The sequence below is a fragment of the Oncorhynchus keta genome, chromosome 19 (assembly GCF_023373465.1).
Source record: "Oncorhynchus keta strain PuntledgeMale-10-30-2019 chromosome 19, Oket_V2, whole genome shotgun sequence".
NCBI lineage: Eukaryota > Metazoa > Chordata > Actinopteri > Salmoniformes > Salmonidae > Oncorhynchus > Oncorhynchus keta.
The window spans coordinates 59,912,794-59,935,126 of NC_068439.1; the positions used below are offsets into that span (position 1 = coordinate 59,912,794).

The 22,333-nt window shown below is 40.8% G+C and overlaps 3 protein-coding genes and 1 non-coding gene across 5 annotated transcripts; 3 read left to right on the forward strand and 1 right to left on the reverse strand.

Moving 5' to 3' along the window:
- Positions 1 to 2,835: 2,835 nt before the first annotated feature.
- LOC118398600 (alpha-1,6-mannosyl-glycoprotein 2-beta-N-acetylglucosaminyltransferase-like) lies at positions 2,836 to 5,477 on the forward strand. The gene is made up of 2 exons (XM_035794106.2): positions 2,836 to 3,051; positions 3,149 to 5,477. The coding sequence occupies exon 2, from the start codon at positions 3,442 to 3,444 to the stop codon at positions 4,684 to 4,686; it is 1,245 nt and encodes a 414-aa protein (XP_035649999.1). The 5' UTR covers positions 2,836 to 3,051; positions 3,149 to 3,441; the 3' UTR covers positions 4,687 to 5,477.
- Positions 5,478 to 8,499: 3,022 nt separating this feature from the next.
- On the forward strand, positions 8,500 to 16,441 carry LOC118398599 (BRO1 domain-containing protein BROX). 2 transcript variants are annotated; one of them, XM_035794105.2, is made up of 13 exons: positions 8,500 to 8,661; positions 9,194 to 9,324; positions 9,407 to 9,513; positions 9,682 to 9,778; positions 11,993 to 12,088; positions 12,247 to 12,319; positions 12,604 to 12,709; positions 13,049 to 13,138; positions 13,280 to 13,365; positions 13,905 to 13,986; positions 14,103 to 14,253; positions 14,375 to 14,534; positions 14,737 to 16,441. In XM_035794105.2, the coding sequence occupies exons 1-13, from the start codon at positions 8,578 to 8,580 to the stop codon at positions 14,824 to 14,826; spliced, it is 1,353 nt and encodes a 450-aa protein (XP_035649998.1). In that variant the 5' UTR covers positions 8,500 to 8,577; the 3' UTR covers positions 14,827 to 16,441. The 2 variants fall into 2 exon arrangements, with proteins under 2 accessions (XP_035649998.1, XP_035649997.1); XM_035794104.1 differs by having other exon boundaries at positions 8,534 to 8,661; positions 9,191 to 9,324.
- A 665-nt stretch (positions 16,442 to 17,106) lies between these two features.
- LOC118398602 (protein FAM177A1-like) lies at positions 17,107 to 22,120 on the forward strand. The gene is made up of 6 exons (XM_035794109.2): positions 17,107 to 17,285; positions 17,915 to 18,070; positions 18,170 to 18,224; positions 18,385 to 18,479; positions 18,847 to 20,845; positions 21,431 to 22,120. Exons 1-5 carry the CDS (start codon positions 17,265 to 17,267, stop codon positions 19,039 to 19,041), a joined length of 522 nt encoding a protein of 173 aa, XP_035650002.1. The 5' UTR covers positions 17,107 to 17,264; the 3' UTR covers positions 19,042 to 20,845; positions 21,431 to 22,120.
- trnas-gcu (transfer RNA serine (anticodon GCU)) lies at positions 20,357 to 20,438 on the reverse strand. Its single transcript has one exon. It is a non-coding gene; the product is annotated as a tRNA-Ser (tRNA).
- Positions 22,121 to 22,333: the final 213 nt, after the last annotated feature.

The following is a 22,333-nucleotide window of genomic DNA, read 5'->3' on the forward strand; positions in this document are numbered from 1 at the left end:
GGGAGTACCAGTACCAGATCAATGTGGAGCTATATACAGGGAGTACCAGTACCAGATCAATGTGGAGCTATATACAGGGAGTACCAGTACCGGATCAATGTGGAGCTATATACAGGGAGTACCAGTACCAGATCAATGTGGAGCTATATACAGGGAGTACCAGTACCAGATCAATGTGGAGCTATATACAGGGAGTACCAGTACCGGATCAATGTGGAGCTATATACAGGGAGTACCAGTACCGGATCAATGTGGAGCTATATACAGGGAGTACCAGTACCGGATCAATGTGGAGCTATATACAGGGAGTACCAGTACCAGATCAATGTGGAGAGGTACAAGGTATTTGAGGTAGATATGTACATGAAGACAGGGTAAAGTGACTAGGCATCAGAATAGATAATAATAACAGTTCACCTGTCTTTGTGCTTGTCTCCGCCCCCCCTCCAGGTGCCCATCTTCCCTATTGTCCCGTGTATTTATACCTGTGTTCTATGTTTGTCTGTTGCCAGTTAGTCTAAACTTGTCAAGTCTTACCAGCAGTCTTTCCCGCCTTCCTGTATCTCTAGTTCTGTTTCAGAGTTTTTCCCGGTTCTGACCTTTCTGCCTGCCCTGACCCCGAGCCTGCCTGCCATCCTGTACCTGCCTGACTCTGACCCGACTACGAACCCCTGCCTGCCCTGACCGCAAGCCTGCCGTCCTGTACCTGCCTGACTCTGACCAGATCACAAAACTCTGCCTGCCCTGACCCCGAGCCTGCCTGCCGTCCTGTCCCTGTCAGACTCTGACCAGATCACGAAACTCTGCCTGCCCTGACCCCGAGCCTGTCTGCCGTCCTGTAACTGCCTGACTCTGACCAGATCACGAAACTCTGCCTGCACTGACCCCGAGCCTGCCTGCCGTCCTGTACCTGCCTGACTCTTACTAGATCACTAAACTCTGCCTGCCCTGACCCCGAGCCTGCCTGCCGTCCTGTACCTGCCAGACTCTGATCAGATCACGAAACTCTGCCTGCCCTGACCCCGAGCCTGTCAGCCGTCCTGTACCTGCCAGACTCTAACCAGATCACGAAACTCTGCCTGCCCTGACCCCGAGCCTGCCTGCCGTCCTGTACCTGCCAGACTCTGACCAGATCACGAAACTCTGCCTGCCCTGACCCCGAGCCTGTCAGCCGTCCTGTACCTGCCAGACTCTAACCAGATCACAAAACTCTGCCTGCCCTGACCCCGAGCCTGCCTGCCGTCCTGTACCTGCCAGACTCTGACCAGATCACGAAACTCTGCCTGCCCTGACCTGCCCTTTGTTTCTAAATAATCTGGGAACTGTACAAAGGGCAGGTCAGGGCCGGGGAAGAAAAAAGAAAAAAAAGAATTTGTTCTTAACTGACTTGCCTAGCTAAACAAATACAAATTACTTGAATGCTTCTCCAATGTTATTCCCTAAGATGAAAAGTTACTATTAAAATAACTGCACTTACTGTTAATAATTGTATATGTGACGGAAAGCTCTGTAGAGATGTGGAGATATGCTCTGATGAAGGTCGACTGACCGAAAGCTTAGCCTCTATTAAAATAAATGCGCTAATTTAGACTAATTAAGGTATCTAAAAAAATTGCTGACATGGGCTAATTGAGTGACTGACAGTGACTGACACCATGAGGAAAACTGCTGATACACAATCAAATTTCGATATTTCTCCTTGTTTATTCTACTATTCTACTATTCTGTCAACAGTATGCTGAGACCCGAGCAAGGGGGATTGATCCTGGGGCCTACAAAAGGGGGTCCGCCAATAGCCCAACCCTGGGCTAGCTACTGTATTTTCTGTCTGCTGTCGCCATCTAGAGGTGAAGGTGATTAACATGTTTTCACTTGTGACTCGTTACTTAGTAACTTATGACTCAGCAACATTCTTTTACGCTTGAGTCTGACTTGGAAAGTTGGCTATACTGACGCGGGTTGGTGCCACTGGTGGGTTTGATCATGCTGATTAGGGTATGGGTGGGGGAAACAGACAGATGACAGCAGTGCCGGGTGGGGTGTTAACAGATCCACGCCAGATCCGCTTTCTGCTATGGAATCCAAAACAAAACTCCATGTAAATGTGGGTGTGATTATCATCAAATGAATGTGGGTGTTTCTCTGTCCTCTGGAATATCATCCAAATGTAGACAGAATTTGTAGACAGCCTGGTCTGTAGACAGCGCGGTCAATTAATACCCTATGTAATCACTAGTGTGGAAGACTACAAGTGTACATGTGTACCGAGACTAGTTCAATGTTGGATTGAATAGTTACAGGAGGCTTAGTTTGATGAGGAGCATTTGTCTTCGGGAAAATTTAGGCACAACTATATCATTCATTGATCACTGCAGCATCCATCACACTCAGACACACCCACAAACTGACACAGTGAATGGAGATGGTAAATAGTTGTGTTAAAAACAACTTTGTTTTCATTGTGTAACTCTCTAACAAGTATGTTTAGGCAACTAACTAACTACACCCCATGTGGGTATTAGACAGTCTCATTCATACCAGCTGGGTAGCTTTAACCAAGCCTGGACCAAAGCCTGGAAAATGTAATCTTATGTAGACTGGAATCTCATTATTCATTGAATTTATATAACACTTAATAGCATAAATCATACCATGACTTGCTGGTCCTAAACCTTCCTTTACTCTGAACATATCTCCTCCAAAGTAATGGATGCTATGGTGTAGGATTACATAAGCATAGGTAGGACACTTATTCCTTGACGAAGAAGCCAGTCTGTTCCTGTTGGCTGAAAAGTACACGTCAGCACTCAATGTGTAGTTTACTCGTACGCTGTACGGCAGATATGCCACGTTCAAATGCTAATGGTAATTATGAAATTCAGAAATCTCTGACTTGCTAATAGGTTGTAGTTATACACGTGCCGCGTTTAACCAGTTACAAAGTCGGATCTATTTGAGTTTTCTAGTTCTCGACTATCACTTGAACGCTGCAATAGTTCTAAAACACCCTTACTTCCTGATAGCGGTTTACTGACACATGACACTCTGTTGGTAAGTCGACTCAACTACTGTAAATGAACTTCCTGAATGGAAACAAAGCTAACATGTCTGACAATACATTATTTCATTATCTTGTTACTTTTCTCAGGTGATACCACCGAACGCTAAACTTCTAAACTGCAATAGCAACAGATTATATCAACCGAACTGACAGATATTTGTGGCAGCAAAAGGAGTCATCATCAATAGACTTTCATATATTTTTTCGCGTGCCAGTTTGCAACGTTCTGCGGAAACCGCTGCCTCTTGGCTCTGGATTCCGTCGAAAGTTACAATGTTGCAACTGCAAGTAGGATGAAACACACGATGTGGACGCTTTCAATAGTCAGGTGATTCAAGTCATTGTTATTGTATTCAAAGTTAGCCTTTACCGTTACGAAAATGAGGTTACGATTCTTTAAAAAGAACCTGCTCATTCTCATGGGCGTTTCTTTAATGATTGCCACTGTCATGATCATAACACGTGTATTAATTTATGACGAAGTCACGGGTGTTGTCGCTCAGGAAAACATGTTGTCTGGTGACATGGCGAAGTTTCAGTATGGTTCTGTTCCTGTATTGATGAAGTCTGTTTACAATGCCAATTATCACCAATACGTTCAGAATGTGGACACGTATCCTGGGGAGCCTAAACTGGTCCTGGTTATTCAGGTTCACAACAGACCAGACTACCTCAAAATACTTATCAAGTCATTGGAAAATGCAGCTGAGGTCCACAACTTTTTGCTGATTTTCAGCCATGACTATTTTTCAGAGGAAAACAATGACATAGTGCAAGGGATAACTTTCTGCAAGGTTGTACAAATATACTTCCCCTACAGCACACAGCTCTATCCCAGTGAGTTTCCTGGGCAGGATCCACGGGACTGTCCACGAGACATATCCAAGGATGATGCTTTAAAAACAGGATGCCTCAACGCTGAGCATCCAGATTCGTATGGCCACTATAGGGAAGCCTCCATAACACAGACCAAACACCACTGGTGGTGGAAACTTCACTTTGTGTGGGAGCGAGTGCAGGCTCTGCATGGTTACAGTGGCTTTGCAGTTTTCCTCGAGGAGGACAACTACATCTTGCCCGACCTCTACCACCTTTACAATGAGATGGTTGGATACAGGAAGAGCAGCTGCCCTGACTGTGACATGCTGGCGCTAGGCAACCACAACGGCCTGGCAGAGTTTGATAAGCTCAGCAACAAGGTGCAGACTGCCGGTTGGATGTCTACTAAGCACAACATTGGCATGGGCATTTCCAGAGAGGTGTACTACAAGCTGATGGGTTGCAATGATGACTTCTGCACCTATGATGACTACAACTGGGACTGGACCCTCCAGCACCTGTCAGGGACTTGCATCTCCAAGCCACTCAAAGTGCTGGTGGCCCAGGGATCCAGGGTTCTCCATACTGGGAACTGTGGGCTGCACCAGAACAAGGAGGCCTGTCTGCCTGAGCTGGCCCTACAGAAAGCACAGGAGTCTCTTAAGCTTGCCAAAGTCTCCCTCTTCCCTCAGTCCCTGGCCCTAACAAACACAGAGTCAATGGAGCACAAGGCTCACATGAAAAACGGCGGGTGGGGTGATATCCGTGACCATGTTCTTTGTAATAACTATGCTAAACGTCTATGAACTAAGGGTTTCTCGCTTTCATCTTTTTGATGTACTGAGGATTGAGGAAATAAGTGCCATTCATACATTGAGTTCCAAATACCGCAGTGTGTTTTAATTGTGGTTTTTAATGAGGTCTTCCAAGGGTTAGTGAACATTTGATTAGGAATGTTTTGGTGTGTATGCAGCAGTGTGATTTATAGCTTGGTTGTTATTACCGAAAGTACCATGATTGCCAAATATATTTCTTTATTTTTTTTAACAGATTATGCAAGCCTATTCTTATAAAGAATGAAAAATGACTGTGTTAGACTTCATGAAAAGAACATAATGTTTCAACGCCAGCAGCTAATTATTATGGTACACATAAATGACTTCATATTGAAAATAAAACTAAATCAGAGTAATACATTCTTGGTTTCGACTACATGTTAGATCATTGCCATTTGTATACATCCTTCAGAACAAATAAGAGAGTTGAGCCATTTTCCCATTTAATGTGGTGACGCTTATCCAACTTCAGGATCTTTTACCCATTCACACAAATGGTATGTGGTGCCTACGGTATAAATAGAAAAATAACAGCAAGAGTCATTGTTCGGTATATAATGAACAAACCTATAGGTTCTATTGTACAATAAAAGTGACAATCTTGAAATTACTGGTTTATTGACAAATATATTAAACTATGTTCACTTTGTATCTGACAATTGGTTTTACTTGTACAATACTTACTGTGCAAAGCCTACAGTATGTAATTTGTTTGACATGTGTGAGTACAATAAAACAACATGTTTTACATGGGAACAACAGGAATGTACTGATATTGTTTTTTTTTGTGATGGTTAGGATTTCTTACCATTATGACCGTACAATGATCACCGACCTATTCTTGTTAGAGCAAAAGAGTGATGGGTCCACACTCAAATGTTGCATAAAGCTTACTTAATAAAAAATATATATATATGTGTTTGAACCAACCAAACTTCTGGCAGAGCGCAATCCCCTTTTGATTACAATGGCTTGTGAAAGTATTCACCCGCCTTGGCATTTTTCCTGTTGTTGCCTACAAACTGAAATTAAAATACATTTTTTGGGGGGGGTTGTATCATTTGATTGACACCATGCCTACCCTACCACTTTGAAGATGCAAAATATATATATTTTTTGTGAAACAAACAACTTGAGCGTGCATAACTATTCACCCCCCAAAGTCAGTACATTGTAGAGCCACCTTTTGCAGCTGCAAGTCTCTTAGAGTATGTCTCTATAAGCTTGGTACATCTCGCCACTGGGATTTTTGCCCATTCTTCAAGGCAAAACTGCTCCAGCTCCTTCTAGTTGGATGGGTTCCGCTGGTGTACAGAGATCTTTAAGTCATACCACAGATTATCAATTGGATTGAAGTCTGGGCTTTGACTAGGCCATTCAAAGACATTTAAATGTTTCCCCTTAAACCACTCGAGTGTTGTTTTTAGCAGTATGCTGGAAGGTGGACCTCTGTCCCAGTCTCAAATCTCTGGAGGAATGAAATGTGGTTTCCTTCAAGAATTTCCCTGTATTCCTTCAATTCTGACCAGTTTCCCAGTCCCTGCCGATGGGGAAAAACATCCCCATAGCATGATGCTGCCACCACCATGCTTCACTGTGGGGATGGTGTTCTTGGGATGATGAGAGGTGTTGGGTTTGAGCCAGACATGGCGTTTTCCTCGATGGCCAAAAAGAAACATTTTAGTCTCATCTGACCAGAGTACCTTCTTCCATATGTTTGGGGAGTCTCCCACATGCCTTTTGGAGAACACCACATTTTTTTCTTTAAGCAATGGCTTTTTTTCTGGTCACTCTTCCGTTAAGCCAAGCTCTGGAGTGTATGGCTTAAAGTAGTCCTATGGACAGATAGTCCAATCTCTACTGTGGAGCTTTGCAGCTCCTTCAGGGTTATCTTTGGTCTCTTTGTTGCCTCTCTGGTTTATGCCCTCCTTGCTTGGTCAGTGAGTTTTGGTGGGCGGCCCTCTCTTGGCAGGTTTGTTGTGGTTCCATATTCTTTCCATTTTTTAAATAATAGATTTAATGGTGCTCCATGGGATGTTCAAAGTGTAGGATATTTTTTTATAACCCAACCCTGATCTGTACTTCTCCACAACTTTGTCCCTGACCTGTTTGGGGAGCTCCTTGGTCTTCATGGTGCCGCTTGCTTGGTGGTGTCCCTTGCTTAGTGGTGTTGCAGACTCCGGGGCCTTTCAGAACTGGTGTATATATACTGAGATCATGTGACAGATCATGTGACACTTAGATTGCACACAGGTGGACTTTATTTAACTAATTATGTGACTTCTGAAGGTAATTGGTTGCAACATATCTCATTTGGGGTGGCAGGGTAGCCTACTGGTTAGAGCTTTGGGCTAGTAATCAAAAGGTTGTAATCAAAAGTTCAAATCCCCAAGCTGACAAGGCACAAATCTGTCATTCTGTCCCTGAACAAGGCAGTTCCTAGGTTGTCATTGAAAATAATAATTTGTTCTTAACTGACTTGCCTAGGTTACATCAAATTTAGGGGCTTCATAGCAAAGGGGGTGAATACATATGCACGCACCACTTTATTATTTTTTTGAATTTTTTGAAACAAGTCATTTTTAAAATTTCACTTCACCAATTTAGACTTTTTGTGTATGTCCGTTACATGAAATCCAAATAAAAATCTATTTAAATTACAGTTTGTAATGCAACAAAATAGGAAAAATGCCAAGGGAGATTAATACATTTGCAAGGCACTGTAGCTATTTTAACTTTCAGCAAATATTTCCATGGGCTTCCACGATCTTCCTCTATTGGCAAACATTATTTTCACATAATTTGCCTAAAAGGGAAATATTTGTATTTCCCTCTCCTATGCCTGTGAATTTGACAATGTACCTGTGTTTTTGAAAACCAGATGACATCATTGGATCTGTCTTTAAATAGAGGTGGAAATCTAACCTGCAGTGCTCTGACGAGTTTCTCTTCAGTGGTGGAAATGTGTAGGATGCAGTTACTTTTTAAAAATGGTTTTATTTAAAAATCAGTGCCTCCGTAGAGATTTACATCATTTACATTTAAGTTATTTAGCAGACGCCCTTATCCAGAGCGACTTACAAATTGGTGCATTCACCTTATGACATCCAGTAGAACAGTCACTTTACAATAGTGCATCTAAATCTTAAAGGGGAGGGGTGAGAAGGATTACTTATCCTATCCTACATACATTGGTGTGTTCACTTTTTATACCTTGTGCATGTATAGGTGTGTGTAGGAGAGCACATTCAGCTGCATGTGTGTGTGTGTGTGTGTGTGTGTGTGTGTGTGTGTGTGTGTGTGTCTGCTTCTTATATCATGTGTAGTTTAAGATTGCATATACAATATATTATATGAATGCTGAATGCAAATTAATGCTAAATGTTACTCACCCACTTTTTTATTATAAAGCACAATATTTCTGAGATTTTTCATTTTACCACGGTTTCTTGTTGGTAGCTGATCCACATTCCTTTTGGGAAATTGCTTTATGAAATTATGTTCAGACAAAAAGCTTGTAGGCTACTATAGTTATGTTATAGGCATTATAACTGTCTATTTGCTTTCTCATCTCATCATTTAATATTGAACAATATGGGGAAATAAAAGATGGCATTGTCAATCAGTGATACCATTCTTCAGAATGCATGGTTTGTAAATGGGCTTGGTTTGAATAACATGTCTCGATGTGAGCAAATTACTTTATGCCCAAAACTCTCCCATATTTGGTACAGCCTATAGTTTTAACTGGTTTATGATCATTTTTAAAATTTTAACTTCGATTGATTAACATTACAGCTAGAGCAGAAAAACGGATCCTAGACCTGTCGCAAAAAGCAACGTATGGTCACATGACTCAATATGTTATTTCCACTGGTCAAGAACCATTCTGTGCCTTTATTTCCGGAAGTGCATCTTCAGATTGTAAGAGTTCTCAGATCCAAGGTTCGTAAACATCATTTCCACAATATTGTACAAACTAGCTTAATGATCCATCATGAAAAATATCTGAATTTTGTGGCTTTAGATTTTCGATATTTTTAGTCCATTAGGCAAACAACAAGCTAGATGCCAATTTGTTTACATTAGCAAGCTAGCTAGCTAACGTTAGTTGGAGTTGCTGTTGTCACATTTGGATAGAGGTTACGTAACAAACCACTTATTAATATTCATGTGTATTTATTTTTTGTTAACATGATCTAGTAACATTATACGAACAATGGTGTGTAATGTTTACAAAAGCTACGTCGTCTTGCAATATGCTAACCTGACTAGCCTGTATGGAAACTAATGTTAGCTAGCTAACGTTACCTACGCTTAGCTATTGTAGCTAGCTAACTATTTGTGTGTCATCAAGGCACAGTCAGCAGTTAAGATACGTTTACTGTCATAACATAAGTATTTTATTTGTAGCTAATATGTCCAATTTATTTATGTATTAAATAGTTAATTCATGTCCCTGTGCCTCATCTAGCAGACATCCAGCTTTTACCATCCAAGCCACAGAATGACTCATTGGTTCCACCGAAACCCATTGAAAGCAACTGCACCTGTCTCCTTCAACTTCTATGGAGTTGCTGGAAGCCCATCAGCAAACAAGATATGCAAGTATGTAGACTTGGCAATTGATATCCATTCTTAGTATGGCAATTGAAAACAAGTTTGCTTACATGTATATCTTCCTCATCAGTGACTTGAGAACAACAAGGGCAAGACTCTTGGAGATGTTCACAGATACCACCTGCAATCCCGAAATCATGAAAAATGCCACCGATGCTTATTTCTCCCTCTTACAAGGTGAATTTCCGGTTTTGTTTGTGCCTTTTTCTCCTCTCTTTAGCCAGGCTCACTGTTTTGTTGTGTTTTTGTGTGGTCATTTAGCTACACTCAGCTCATCATGCTTAACTATTTTCCTTTTGTTGTTATTAACAATTAGTTGGCGCTCTTTTGATTGACATGACACAGGATTCATTGCATCTCTGGATGGCACCACACAAGAGAACAAGCTTCGGTTCATGCAGAACTTCAAGTGGACTGACACTTTGCAAGGAAACACCCCAAGGTAAAGGCTTCTAGCCCATAGGTGGTTTCACAGAGGTGGTTGGTTACCTCCATCAGCCCCACAGTCAGGTCTCCAGTCAACACATACATTTTTAGTTACAATAGGCTTGTCTTGCATTTCCTGCTGACCTTGTTTTATAAATGTGACGAGTGGCTCGATTCGGTCTTATGAAGCAAAATGTTAAATGTTTTTTACATTGGTTTAAAAGTAAAGACTAAGAGCTAGACAATGGTATATCATACTCCACAGTTGAGTAACAATGTGAAAGTAATTCTGCTTTGAAAGTTGGCTCTTAAATGTTTTGGTACACCTACTTGTTAGCAATTTATGTCATTCTTCAATAACACAAACTCCAAGCAAATCAGAGGGAGGAAAATAGGTTTATTCAAAGAGGACAAATCATACGGGGCGGTAGATTGTCATTCTCCCCTGTCCTCACTGGTTCTCTCCAGTGATTCTCTCTCCAGAGCAAAGGGACAGCATGTCATTTTATAACCCATCCCTAGCCTGTGGTTGACCAATTAGAATTCCTTCCATTAAAGCTAGCCAATGGCCAAATAACAAGTATCCTATTTCAGAAGATGTCTCTGAACCATTGATCAATAATTCCCTATTACAGAAAAAACACTATTTCCCTTAATCGTTATTACTCGATTGACTTCTCGTCTGTCTCTGCATTCTGTATTTATCTTTGACATATTCTTACATACTGGAGAGCTCTTGTCTACACCCATTCCACATCTTTCACACCTTAAGTTAGCCAGTTAAAATAATGATCATATAGGTGACAGCGTCTTAACTTTAGCTAATTTGTATGAATTATTACAGGAAAATAAACTCACAAGATCATTATTTACAAGTCAATTTAGAGAATTTTAGAATTTGGTCTCGTTGGCCTAACATTATATCCTCCTTTGACTTTGGTGCAGGTCATGTTGTTTTTCAAATTAAGGTCTCTGGTAAACACTATATCAAATAAAATTAGTGTATTTGTCACATGCATAGGATACAGAAGGTGTACACGGTACAGTGGAATGGTTACTTGCATAGTGGAGTCTTTTGTTTAGACATCTAGCTAGCTAAACAATGAACCATATCAAATCAAATGGATTTTATTGGTCACATACACATGGTTAGCAGATGTTAATGCGAGTGTAGCGAAATGCTTGTGCTTCTAGTTCCAACCGTGCAGTAATATCTAACAAGTAATACATTTCATGGGGTAACAGTGTAAGAAATAATACATTCAAAAAACAAAATACTTCATAGTTTCCTAAGAACACAAAGTGAGGCGGCCATCTCTGTCGGCGCCAGATGTACTTGAACCATAATCCCAACTCCTAATGTAACTACCCTGCATGAATCTGCTGGTAGCTAAACTAACCAACTAGGTTCAATGTTCGCTAGCTAGCTAACATTAGGCTATGACTAGCAAGGCAAATGGCTCTGAGATACAACTAATATTAATACACAGCCAGCTAGACTCTCTACACATGGATGAATGCTTCTCCCTCTCTGTCATGGATGCCATGTTTACCCTTATTTTGAAGATGTAATCTGGAGACAAGTGTTTTATACAACAGCCTTCTGTGTTCTCTTTTTGACTCCCTCCGCATATTTGCAATCAAACGGCAGAATTCTCCATCTCCTTAGTTATCAAACTCTGCTTCCACCGGATGTTCCACTGATTTCAAAACTTGGTCCTCCAGGAAGTGGAGAGCATTAGCTAGCAACACTTGTGCAGTTCTGCGTGATGTCTTTCGAAAAAGCTGTGTTAGAAAGGATTACCTACACATACCAAGCAGCTCATGTTATAGACAGAAGCGTAGTACATGTCAGCATGTCCAGCCCAGTCATTATCTCAGCCAATCATGGCTAGCGGGAAGGTTCCTGTTTTTTTCCCCGTGGCTAAACCAACTCGGCTTGTAATTGAACATTTGTATTCATATTTACAGATGGTATACAAGTTTGTTATTAAGACATGAAAGTTCACATGTTCCAGAAGGCATTTCTGGCAAACACATTTTGATAGAAAATGTATGTTTACATTCAAATGCCTCTCCTGTGAAGTGACACAAGTCACACATGTTATTACATCATTACTCAGGTTCAACATTTGCAAAGTTCTTTCACTGTAAACAGATGTCTCTGTTCATTATAGAAATACAGTCTCTCCAATGTTGTTATTAATATCCTGTCCCATTGCCTCTACAGTGCCCAACAAGATGCTATTTTTGAACTGATCTCCATGGCCTACAATGTTGCAATTTGGCACACCAAGTTTGCCTCAAGACTTGCAGGAAAGGAAAAGTAAGTGTTTATTTTCTGCTTTACTAATTTATCTTACAATGCATCTGATTATGCAAATGAGGTCATTTATGACTTTGATGTCAATTCACACTCATTCTATTTACATATTGATATTTTAAAGGGTACACATTGACATTGTAATTTTCTTCCCTTTTCAGTGTAACTGAGGTAGATGCAAAAGATGTCCACAGGAGCCTGAAATTTGCTGCTGGGATTTTCAAACACCTCAAGGTGATAAGCTCATATCTCATTATTATTATTATTATTATTATAATACATTTTATTTTAAGCACTTTTCAAGACACCCAAAGTCACTTTACATAGAGATAATCAGCAAGTTAAAAAGTACACTCTGATAAACCTAACATATGGTTCCTATATTGCCCACTTTACTTTAACCTCAACACATGGTGAATAAATTACAGTATCATCAACCTGGACACAGGTCACTGGTTTTTGGTGCATGGTTGTGTTTAGCAGCAGACTCATTCTCCTCTTTGGTCTCTCCTCTGTAGGAGGTCCACATCCCCCGCCTCATCACCCCAGCAGAGAAGGGCCGGGACCTGGAACCCAGAGTCATTGACACCTACATTGTCCAGTGCCAAGCAGAGGCACAGGAAGGTAGCTATACTGGACCCAGTCAACTGTTCTGCATGATGACTAGGGTCGGGAGCTGACAATGTGACTTGGTCAGGAAAACTTCTCGGGCCTTAGGGGAAATTCATGTTCCCATGTATTAGTCAAATCAAGTTTTATTTGTCACATACACATGGTTAGCACATGTTAATGCGAGTGTAGTGAAATGCTTGTGCTTCTAGTTCCGACCATGTATTAATATCTAACAAGTAATCTAACCTAACAATTAGTGTGTATGTGAGAGAGGGAGAATAGCCTACTTATGAAAGTGTTTGCAATGAATATGATATTAGCAATTATTAACCAATTTTTCTCTGTTTGCAGTGACGATTGCCAGAGCGATTGAGCTCAAGCATAACGCCACTCTTATTGCAGCCTTGGCCTTCGAGACTGCAAACTTCTACCAGAAAGCTGGTAAGTATTTAGGTCTGTCCTGTCACTTCATGACAAAAATTAAACAAAGTCAAGATCTTAAATTGTGTTGGAATGTCTGGATCTAACCATTGTTGGTCCTCCTGATCATTCAAATGAATGTTTTCCTCTCTGTCTTCCCAGACGGCACACTGAACACCCTGGAGCCAGAGTGCAGCAGTAAGTGGAGGAAGTACCTCCAGCTGAAACAGCACTTCTACATGTCCTATGTAAGTCATTGAGCAGTTCTAGACAGTTGAGAGAAAGTCTTTATTTTTGTTTTTGACTGTTCTGTAAATTTCGTGGTATCCAATTGGTAATTACAGTCTTGTCTCATCGCTGCAACTCCTGTACGGACTCGGGAGAGGCGAAGGTAGAGAGCCATGCGTCCTTCAAAACCCAACCAAGCCGCACTGCTTCTTGACACAATACTCATTTAACCCGGAAGCCAGCCGCACCAATGTGTCGGAGGAAACACCATACACCTGGCGACTGTGTCAGCGTGCACTGCGCCCAGCCTGCCACAGGAGTCGCTAGTGCGCAATGGGACAAGGACATCCCTGCCGGCCAAACCCTCCCGAATCCGGATGATGCTTGGCCAATTGTGCAATGTCCATGGGTCTCGCGGTCGTGGCCGGCTGCGACAGAGCCTGGACTCAAACCAGGGATCTCTAATGGCACAGCTAGCACTGCCTTAGATCACTGCGCCACTCGGGAGGTAAAATGTGTTTCTAATGATGCTTATGCCCTTCATTTGTCACTTTTTCAGGCATACTGCTACCACGGACAGACTCTCCTCTCTAGTGACAAGTGTGGGGAGTCAATAAGATCTCTCCAAGAGGCAGAAAAATGTTGGTATTTCTGTTCTAGAGATGATACATCATGTTTTGCCTTTTTGAAGCACTTAACAGGTGTCTCTTCATCTTAAGAAGTGTAAATATTTACAGGCCTTGCTTACTGTTTTAAGGCTACTCCAGAGCTGAGACTCTGTGCAAAGAGTACCGTCAGACCAAAGGGCCGGGTAGCACGGCCAAGCCCTCTGAGCAGCTCTTCTTCACCAAGCTGGGTGGCTTGATCAAAACTACCCTGCAGAAGTGCGAGAGAGAAAACGGATTCATGTGAGTCAACACACACAGTGCGAGACACACACACACACACCTCCCGAAGAACATTGATTTGTTTAGAGTAAATAACATTAAGCAATTGTAGCATTTATACATAAATATTTCATTTCTCCAGATACTTCCACAAGGTCCCAGCTGAGGCGCCCCAGCTGGAGCTGAAGGCCAGCTATGGCCTGGCTGAGCCAATCTCCTTTGAGTTCCCAGTGCTCAGCGAGCAATGCACCCCTGAAGTCTACGCCACCTTTGACCTCACCAAGGGGGCCAAAGACGAGAAGGTAATGCTGCTCAGCCATTTGGCACTGAAACATAACTTGATTACTATAGTTTTTGTGCTCTGATTTTGTTTTGAAGTTATGTCTTCACATATTTTGTCTTGTTACTGATAATAATCATATAAAGACACTGATAGAGTTTTGTTCATTTGCTTGTCTGGGACAAAAGGTTTCACGTTTTTCCCCCTCACTATTTGGATTGCAGGCCAAACCGAAACGGGAAGAAGAGGTTATTAAGCCAATGAAGGAACCAGATTTGAAGCCTCAGAAAGATACAGGCTGCGTCATCTCTTAAACAACAGGAAGACTACTCCCATACTGTACACAGGCTTAAATTCTACCTAACAGAGATATGGAGTTCCATTTCCTTTCCATGAAAAGTAAACCATAGGAAAAGTCCTTGTTGTTTCTTTGATTTGTGGTAAAATGTTTTACATTATGCTGATATGCAGTGCTACCAAGCCAGACTATTCAGTCTGAGTATAAAATGGCCTCTGAGAAAAGGTTATTGGTGATGGGGGGGGGATAACATAATAGATATGGGAGTAGAAATGTTAATCAACAAGGAACAAAAGAAAAGCATGGATTTATTCATGCATAGGCTTGTTTTACCTGTAGTGTTTTATGGTCAGTGATTTACGGTAGCATCTGTTGTACTTCATTTTATACGTAGCTGTTTTCACATTTTTTGGGACAAAATATTATTGGGTCAGACTTACATCTGAATTGTTCTCTCAATAGTGCTGTTGGGGATTTTGTTAAAAGCCCCCGTCATATTGGATCTTTATTTATTACTCATTTAAGAAACTGACAAATCGTATAGTAAGAACTTAACAATACATGATGAATATCTAATCATTATTTTCTTTTTCTGTCTCTGCGATTCTCTAATTTAATCAGTTTTCTTAACTGAAAGGACACTCCTGTAAAATACAGAGTGTTCATACTCTCTCAAGACTCTCCATTGCTGGATAGGGCCTGTATTTATTATAGTAACCATTGTGAAATATTCCCCTCTTTTTATTAGAGATTTGAGGACAAGGCGGTGCTTGTCTTGGGTCATAATAACCATAGCAAGGCCAACTGTTCAGCAGGAACATGGAACAACATCTGGGAAGCAGTCAGGAGAGCGCAATGTGCTGAATGTTGCAGATAATAAATGTAATTTATAAAGCTGATATGAGCATGCCTGTTCTACTCAAAATATTTCTCTGAACATTCCATAACATTGTACCCTGCGGATCTTCCTGTGATCTCAAAAAACTGTTTTAAATAACCCAGACTAGTGGCCATGGTTGCTGTTAAGTCTGATTGATGAGTGCAGGAACAATAGAATAATGGTTAATGAAATTCAAATATGATGTCAATCAACCTGCTCAAACCATTTCAGTGAAGGGAATAATGTTGTACTTTGGCACATGGTTTTACACTGTACGGAAATTAGAGTACTGATTCGCCATCATTTCCTAACAGTTTTTTTTAGAACTAATGACAACTAGCCTCTACTAAGGTAGTACAATAGGGGGACAAGTAACCACTAGTATAGTATACTAATTTGCCAATCAAGGAAGACAATTTGGCATTCTTTCTGTGCAACCTCAGAGCCCATTTGAATGGCTTTACATTTGAAATCTTATTAGTCACACCGATGTCAGAACTCAGTGTAGATGTACTGTATCCAGCTCTAAATTAGAATGAAAATAACACAGACTATATATTGTCTTTACAAGCCCTTTTTATTCTTGGAACAATGGATTTTCACATTCAAGGACCAATTCTATTTATTTTAATGAACACATGTCATTTGCTGTATCATAATGTATACACCAGTCTAACATTACTCTTCTTCAAATGGTGTCCTTCATTGAAAATGTGTTTCAAATGGAAATAAAAACATCAAGAAACCTGAATTACTATTTTATGTTAAGTTAAAACAATACATTTCCTGGTGTGTGTTGTAGTTTGGGTTGCAAAATTTCATGAACTTTCAAAATCCCTGGTTTTCCTGAAATCCTAGCCTTAGACATCACATCATTGTATGTCCCATTATGGTGTATGTGAGGGCATGGGCAGTGCCATTGAGGACATCTCCATTTGAAGTAGTCAAGTTTGTTCTACTTTTATGGGTTAGCAAACAAACTGCCACCTGTAGTGTTGCTTGAACAGGTATAAAGACAAGGTTGGTGATTTACTGCCACCTATATTTATTGAATGTTTGCTCAAGAGTACAATTCATTGGTTGATCACTCCTCGTGTGATCCTTCCTTAAACCATAGGAAGTCCCACCCAGTTGACTACCTCAAAATGGTGAAAGTCCTCAATGGCTCTGCCCATGCAAAAACAATGGCTTTTGGGCACTAGCATCCTCTTTCTATGTCTATGGTTAGTATCATTAGCCAGAGGAACAACAGTACTGCATATAACAGTTATCAATAAACCTTGACATTTGAAAAAGCCCAACCCTCAGCCTTAGAAGGAACTGAAATGAGTAGTAGCCTGTCATCCAAAGGCAGCGTCTGACTTGTGTACACAGTAATCATGACTCAAATGTGCGTTTCTGGTGTGTATCAGGTTTCAAAACTAACGAAGGACTCGGTATATTGCTTTTTTTCTTTTGCCTTGACCTTTCCAGTAGCATCAAAGGGTAGGATACGTATTTATTCTGAGGTGAGAAAACATGTATACTCTACAGACAGCAGCACAAGGAAAGTAAAACATTTTCTTCAGTGAAGAATGAGCGAAAGTTTCAAGGAAGTAAGTGCTATTCATATGAATGCTAAAGGGTTGACCTGTCGGAGGGTTACAGACTTTTCTTTATAATTACTTATTCAGTATCTCAATTCAGAGCTACTTTTATGTTTGCTACCTGTATGGATCATGCTAATAGCTCTTTAATGCTAGACTCTGCAGTTGCTACATCAATTTTTGTATTTATAGATGTATGATATATACTCATTGAATATAACGTATACATGCCTCATGACCTTAGTTGAACTGTCATACCCTATCAGAATAAAAAATGTAAGCTAGTTAATGTAAACAAACACTGTATAGCCTCAAAACATGGTTAAAACTTTCATATCGATATCATGGGTGCATCCATAGAGCTATGTGTTTGAGTGGTTGGATTTTTCTAGGCCCTTCCCCCAGCTTTTTACCAAAACAGAGGTGGGGTATCCACTTTGTTATTGTTTCAACTGCAGATTCTAGCTTTAAGACTATCCCTTGTCTAATAGATGGCGCCATTGGAAATTGCTAACCATAAGTGAATGTAGTACGCACACAGACACCATTATCAACACAACCACAGACTTTATATGAATTGTTTATGCAGAACAGGGGTATTTGAGAGGATATGGAGTAATTCACAGTGTGTCTCTCAGGGCCCTGACATTCAGGGGACACAGTTCAGGGGTCCTTCTCTGTCCCAGCAGAGGAGGGTCATCCATTTCTCCAGCGGTGAGACTCTAGAGGAAGATAACAGTGAGGAAGAGGAGGATACATCACATGAGCAGGTGTTTAGGGAGCCTGAAGACATGGTATGGAAGTATTCAAACAGATAAGATTTAGATTCTTAGTATAAATACTTTTTTTTGTCTATTAGTAGTCTAAATGTAGCACTAACCTGTGTGTTTTAGCTTAAACTTCCGTGGAGAGCATATACTTGGTCTCTGGGCAGGAAGTCATTGCGCAGTAAGTTGCATTCCATTCCAGTGTGCTCTTGAAACATTAAAATTCAGCAAGGCAGTGTACTCCATATAATTCAGTCAATGTATAGAACTACTGCTTTACCACTGTATGTACAATAAACACATTTTTGAAAAGGTCTTACATAAAGTATTTTTGTCTTCAGCTTGTGATTTTCTTGGGGAAAAACTGGCTGGTCTACTTGGCCTTAACACTGCCAAATACCAGTATGCTGTAGACGAATATCAACGTTCCATTAAGGTAAGGTAGTTGTACACATAACATAACACATCACATAGTATTTCTTGACCACATAGGGCCAGGCATGAGTTTTTCCTGACAATGTGAGCTGACCAGGTACAACCTGGTGATTGGCATTAGGCCCAACAGTTGTTCCTGTTCTGGTCAAGTGGCCAGGAAAATCTCCTAGACCTACATATAAAGCCTGCACGACATATTCAGAAATGTAAGCCACATATGAATGTTTCCATTCATCAGTCATTTTTAGCTCTTGATTAGACATATCAACTCTAATAATTTAGCAATCAAACTCAGACAGAACTCAATTCTGAGTTTCTAAACATAATTGAAACATTGGTAACCCAATGTTTTTTTTTATCACTTCTAGACCACAGCCAGTAAAGAAACGGAATGCTCTTATGAGGAAGGAACAGAGAGAATTCACCTTTCTTCAAGGATGAGCAGTGAATATGGGGCCACAAGCTCCCACAGAGCCTCTGCTGGTTCTCAAGCCTTCCAGAACATTGAGCACAGAACTACAGGATCCCACAACAAGGGCTTTCAAAATGATAATGAGCACTGAGAAAGAACTAGCTATTATGAATGAAACATATTAACATGTGTTAAGAAAGCTAATATTCATGTTGATGATTGTATTTTTTGCTGTTCCTCTCGCTATGGTTTCGACCAAACCAGGGTTCAAATACATGTATATTTGATATTTCAAATACTTGTTTCTGTGTATTTGAGTATTGCCCAAAACCAGTACTTTTATACTCCTGAGACCCAGTAATACTTTTTTAATGTAATACATCAGTAATACATCAGTTCTTGGTCCATATCACTGAGGCCATACAAGCCACTGTATTAAGTCCTGTTGTCCCTTTGAGAGGACATTCTGGGCTTTTCTATGATATCGCGCATAGTAGCAACACAACATCACGACAACCATGTATGGCGCTGTGTGGGCGAGCGGTTTGCTGATGTCAACATTGTGAACAGAGTACCCCATGGTGGCGGTGGGGTTACGGTATGGGCAGGCATAAGCTACGGACAATGAACACAATTGCATTTTATCGATTGCAATTTGGATGCACAGAGATACCGTGACGAGATTCTGAGGCCCACTGTTGTGCCGTTCATCTGCCGCCATCAACTCATGTTTCAGCATGATAATGCACGGCCCCATGTCGCAAGGACCTGCACACAATTCCTGGAAGCTGAACATTTCCCAGTTCTTCCATGGCCTGCATACTTACCAGACATGTCACCCATTGAGCATTTTTGGGATGCTCTGGATCAACGTGTACGACAGCGTGTTCCAGTTTCCCGCCAATATCCAGCAAGTTCACACAGCCATTGAAGTGGGACAACATTCCACAGGCCACAATCAACAGCCTGATCAACTCTATGTGAATGAGATGTGTTACACTGCATGAGGCAAATGGTGGTCACACCAGATACTGACTGGTTTTCTGATCCACGTCCCTGATTTTAAAACAAATCCATAGATTAGGGCCTAATTATTTATTTAAATTGACTGATTTCTTTATATGACCTATAACTCAGAAAAATCATTGAAATTGTTGCATGTTGTGTTTATATTTTTGTTCAGAGTATATATATAATATATCCCTTATTTTTTCTCCCAGCTCTCAGAAGGTTATTTTAGTATTTGAATGGTTGTTTGACAAAACAAACTAATTGTCTTCCAAATTGTATTTGAAAGCACTGTATTTTCAAATACTTATTTCAATTATTTTACATTTACATTTCCCATGCATCCCTTCAATTTGATTGAATTTCTGACAAAATACGTTTGTACAGTATGCGAGCAAATGTCAGACATATTTTGTAGAGCAGTAATTGACTACCTTCAGGACAGGGCCAAAAGAATTCGACGAGGATGGGATTCGAACCCACGCGTGCAGAGCACAATGGATTAGCAGTCCATCGCCTTAACCACTCGGCCACCTCGTCGTTCTACCCAATGCTAAACAGTTAGCTTTATCAAACGAAGCTACATATGTTTTCACAACATATAATGTTACATTTCAGAATCGTTCTGATTTGTATAAATAAAATGTATACATTTTAGCTTGCTACATCTGTCTTAATCATTCCATTGTGGTAGATAGCTAATGTTAGCCAGTTATAATATTTAAACTGGACCTATCAGCGTAAGAAAACACTGGCGCATTCTGAATTCAACAAATATCCAGTAACAGCAGCGAATGCTTTGAAAGCCAATATGTAAATGATTGACAGAGTAATTTAGTCTGTTTCGGATCATCGTGAGTTGTATAACATAACTTTAAACTCTTACAAGGACTCACAGAGAAAGGCAAGGACACGAAGACCTGTAACTCTGCAAGTGGAAATGCCTGGTAAGGACAGCTTGCTGCTAGCAAGATAACCTTAACTAGCTAACTCGTAAGGGTGAGGACTAGATGGTATATAACTACGAAGATAATGGACTTTTCGTAGCAGGTTAGGATAATTAGGTTAAGGGTAGGACAATTGTTAGGTTTAGGGATAATTCAAATGCAGAAACGACATTTTCTTTTTAAGATTTAGACGGTATTTGCGTCACTTCCGTCCGTAGCAGTATAGCATTTAGCCACAACCGCAAGTAAACTAGCCAACTTGCTAGCTACCTGCTTGAGCTGTGTTGTTGACCAATTACACAACTTTCTCTCACCTATTAGGTAGCCAACGGCATACATAGCCAGCTACATACTTAGCTAGCTACCTGCCAAGTATTATTTACCTAATAAAACAACAATGTGATCCCTGCAATAAGGTAAATTAGAAATAAATATATGTTTACATAAGATTCAAGAAATGGCATGGTGTGTATTTCCCTCAACCTTTGATAGCTCAGATTGAGATTGCTCTATTTGTGTAAAATGCAGATATCTTTCCCTGTCTCCCCTCTTTTTTTTGTTTGACGTGTCATTTGGTGTGTTCAGTTAATGACTGTCAGAAGAAATGGAAGAACCCGAGGGACACACTCGTCAGATTCAAGCAGGCTGAAGAGCAGAGGAAAGCCTCTGGGGAGCCAGATAGTTACAAGAAGAACTGGATGCACAGCAGGAGAATTTCCTTCCTCACCCCCTTCATCCAGGCCAGGAGCTGGCAAGGAGACAGCACACATGACTTGGAGGATAGGGGAAATAAGGAAATGGAGAGGAACGGGGAAAGTGCCACAGAAGGCGTGGATGACAAATCAGCCTTCATTATCCACGAGATCGAGGGGGACTAGGCAGACGATGAGGACGCTCCCTCTCCTGACACTGCATCAGGATCCTATGGGCCCAGCCAGAAGAGGAGGTGGCAGATGGATGGCATGGATGGAATGGAGGACATAGAGGATGAGATGTTCTTTAGTTTGCTCTCATATTTTAGGAAGCTCCCCCATGGAAAGAAGAGTGCTTTAAAACTGAAAAATACACCAACTTTTACATGAAGCAGCATTCCAATAACCCACTGCCCCGCCGCGCCCCCTCCTTTCCTCGATTCTGTTTACCGTGTTTTGTAAAGCATAAGCCTACATTTTGTCATGTTACCAATTATGGTTCTATACTCGGTTTGATACTATGCCTGTTGTTTATGGTGATTGCAAGGTCAATTGTTAACAAATAAATACTTTATATATTTGAGGGCCTGAATTGATTGCTGTGTCTGCAAGCAATTCTCCCAAATGCTCAGAATAATGAAACACTACACCCTTCCCTCTGGGCAGATGTGGAAACCATTGGCCATGGTGATGCTACCAGTTAAGCAAGGTTAACCATTAATGTAAATCATTGGCAAATCCGGGGGAGGGAAGATCTCACTAGCCAGCTTTGACTCTGTTTTGCATGCTTTTTTAG

Coding starts and splice junctions, on each gene's coding strand:
- LOC118398599 (XM_035794104.1), top strand. CDS start 8,578: ATGTTATTTCCACTGGTCAAGAACCATTCTGTGCCTTTATTTCCGGAA. Junction 9,514..9,681: donor TTATTTCTCCCTCTTACAAG/GTGAATTTCCGG, acceptor GACATGACACAG/GATTCATTGCATCTCTGGAT. Junction 13,366..13,904: donor AGCACTTCTACATGTCCTAT/GTAAGTCATTGA, acceptor TCACTTTTTCAG/GCATACTGCTACCACGGACA.
- LOC118398602 (XM_035794109.2), top strand. CDS start 17,265: ATGAGCGAAAGTTTCAAGGAA. Junction 18,225..18,384: donor GGGCAGGAAGTCATTGCGCA/GTAAGTTGCATT, acceptor TTTTGTCTTCAG/CTTGTGATTTTCTTGGGGAA. Junction 18,480..18,846: donor AATATCAACGTTCCATTAAG/GTAAGGTAGTTG, acceptor TATCACTTCTAG/ACCACAGCCAGTAAAGAAAC.
- LOC118398600 (XM_035794106.2), top strand. CDS start 3,442: ATGAGGTTACGATTCTTTAAAAAGAACCTGCTCATTCTCATGGGCGTT.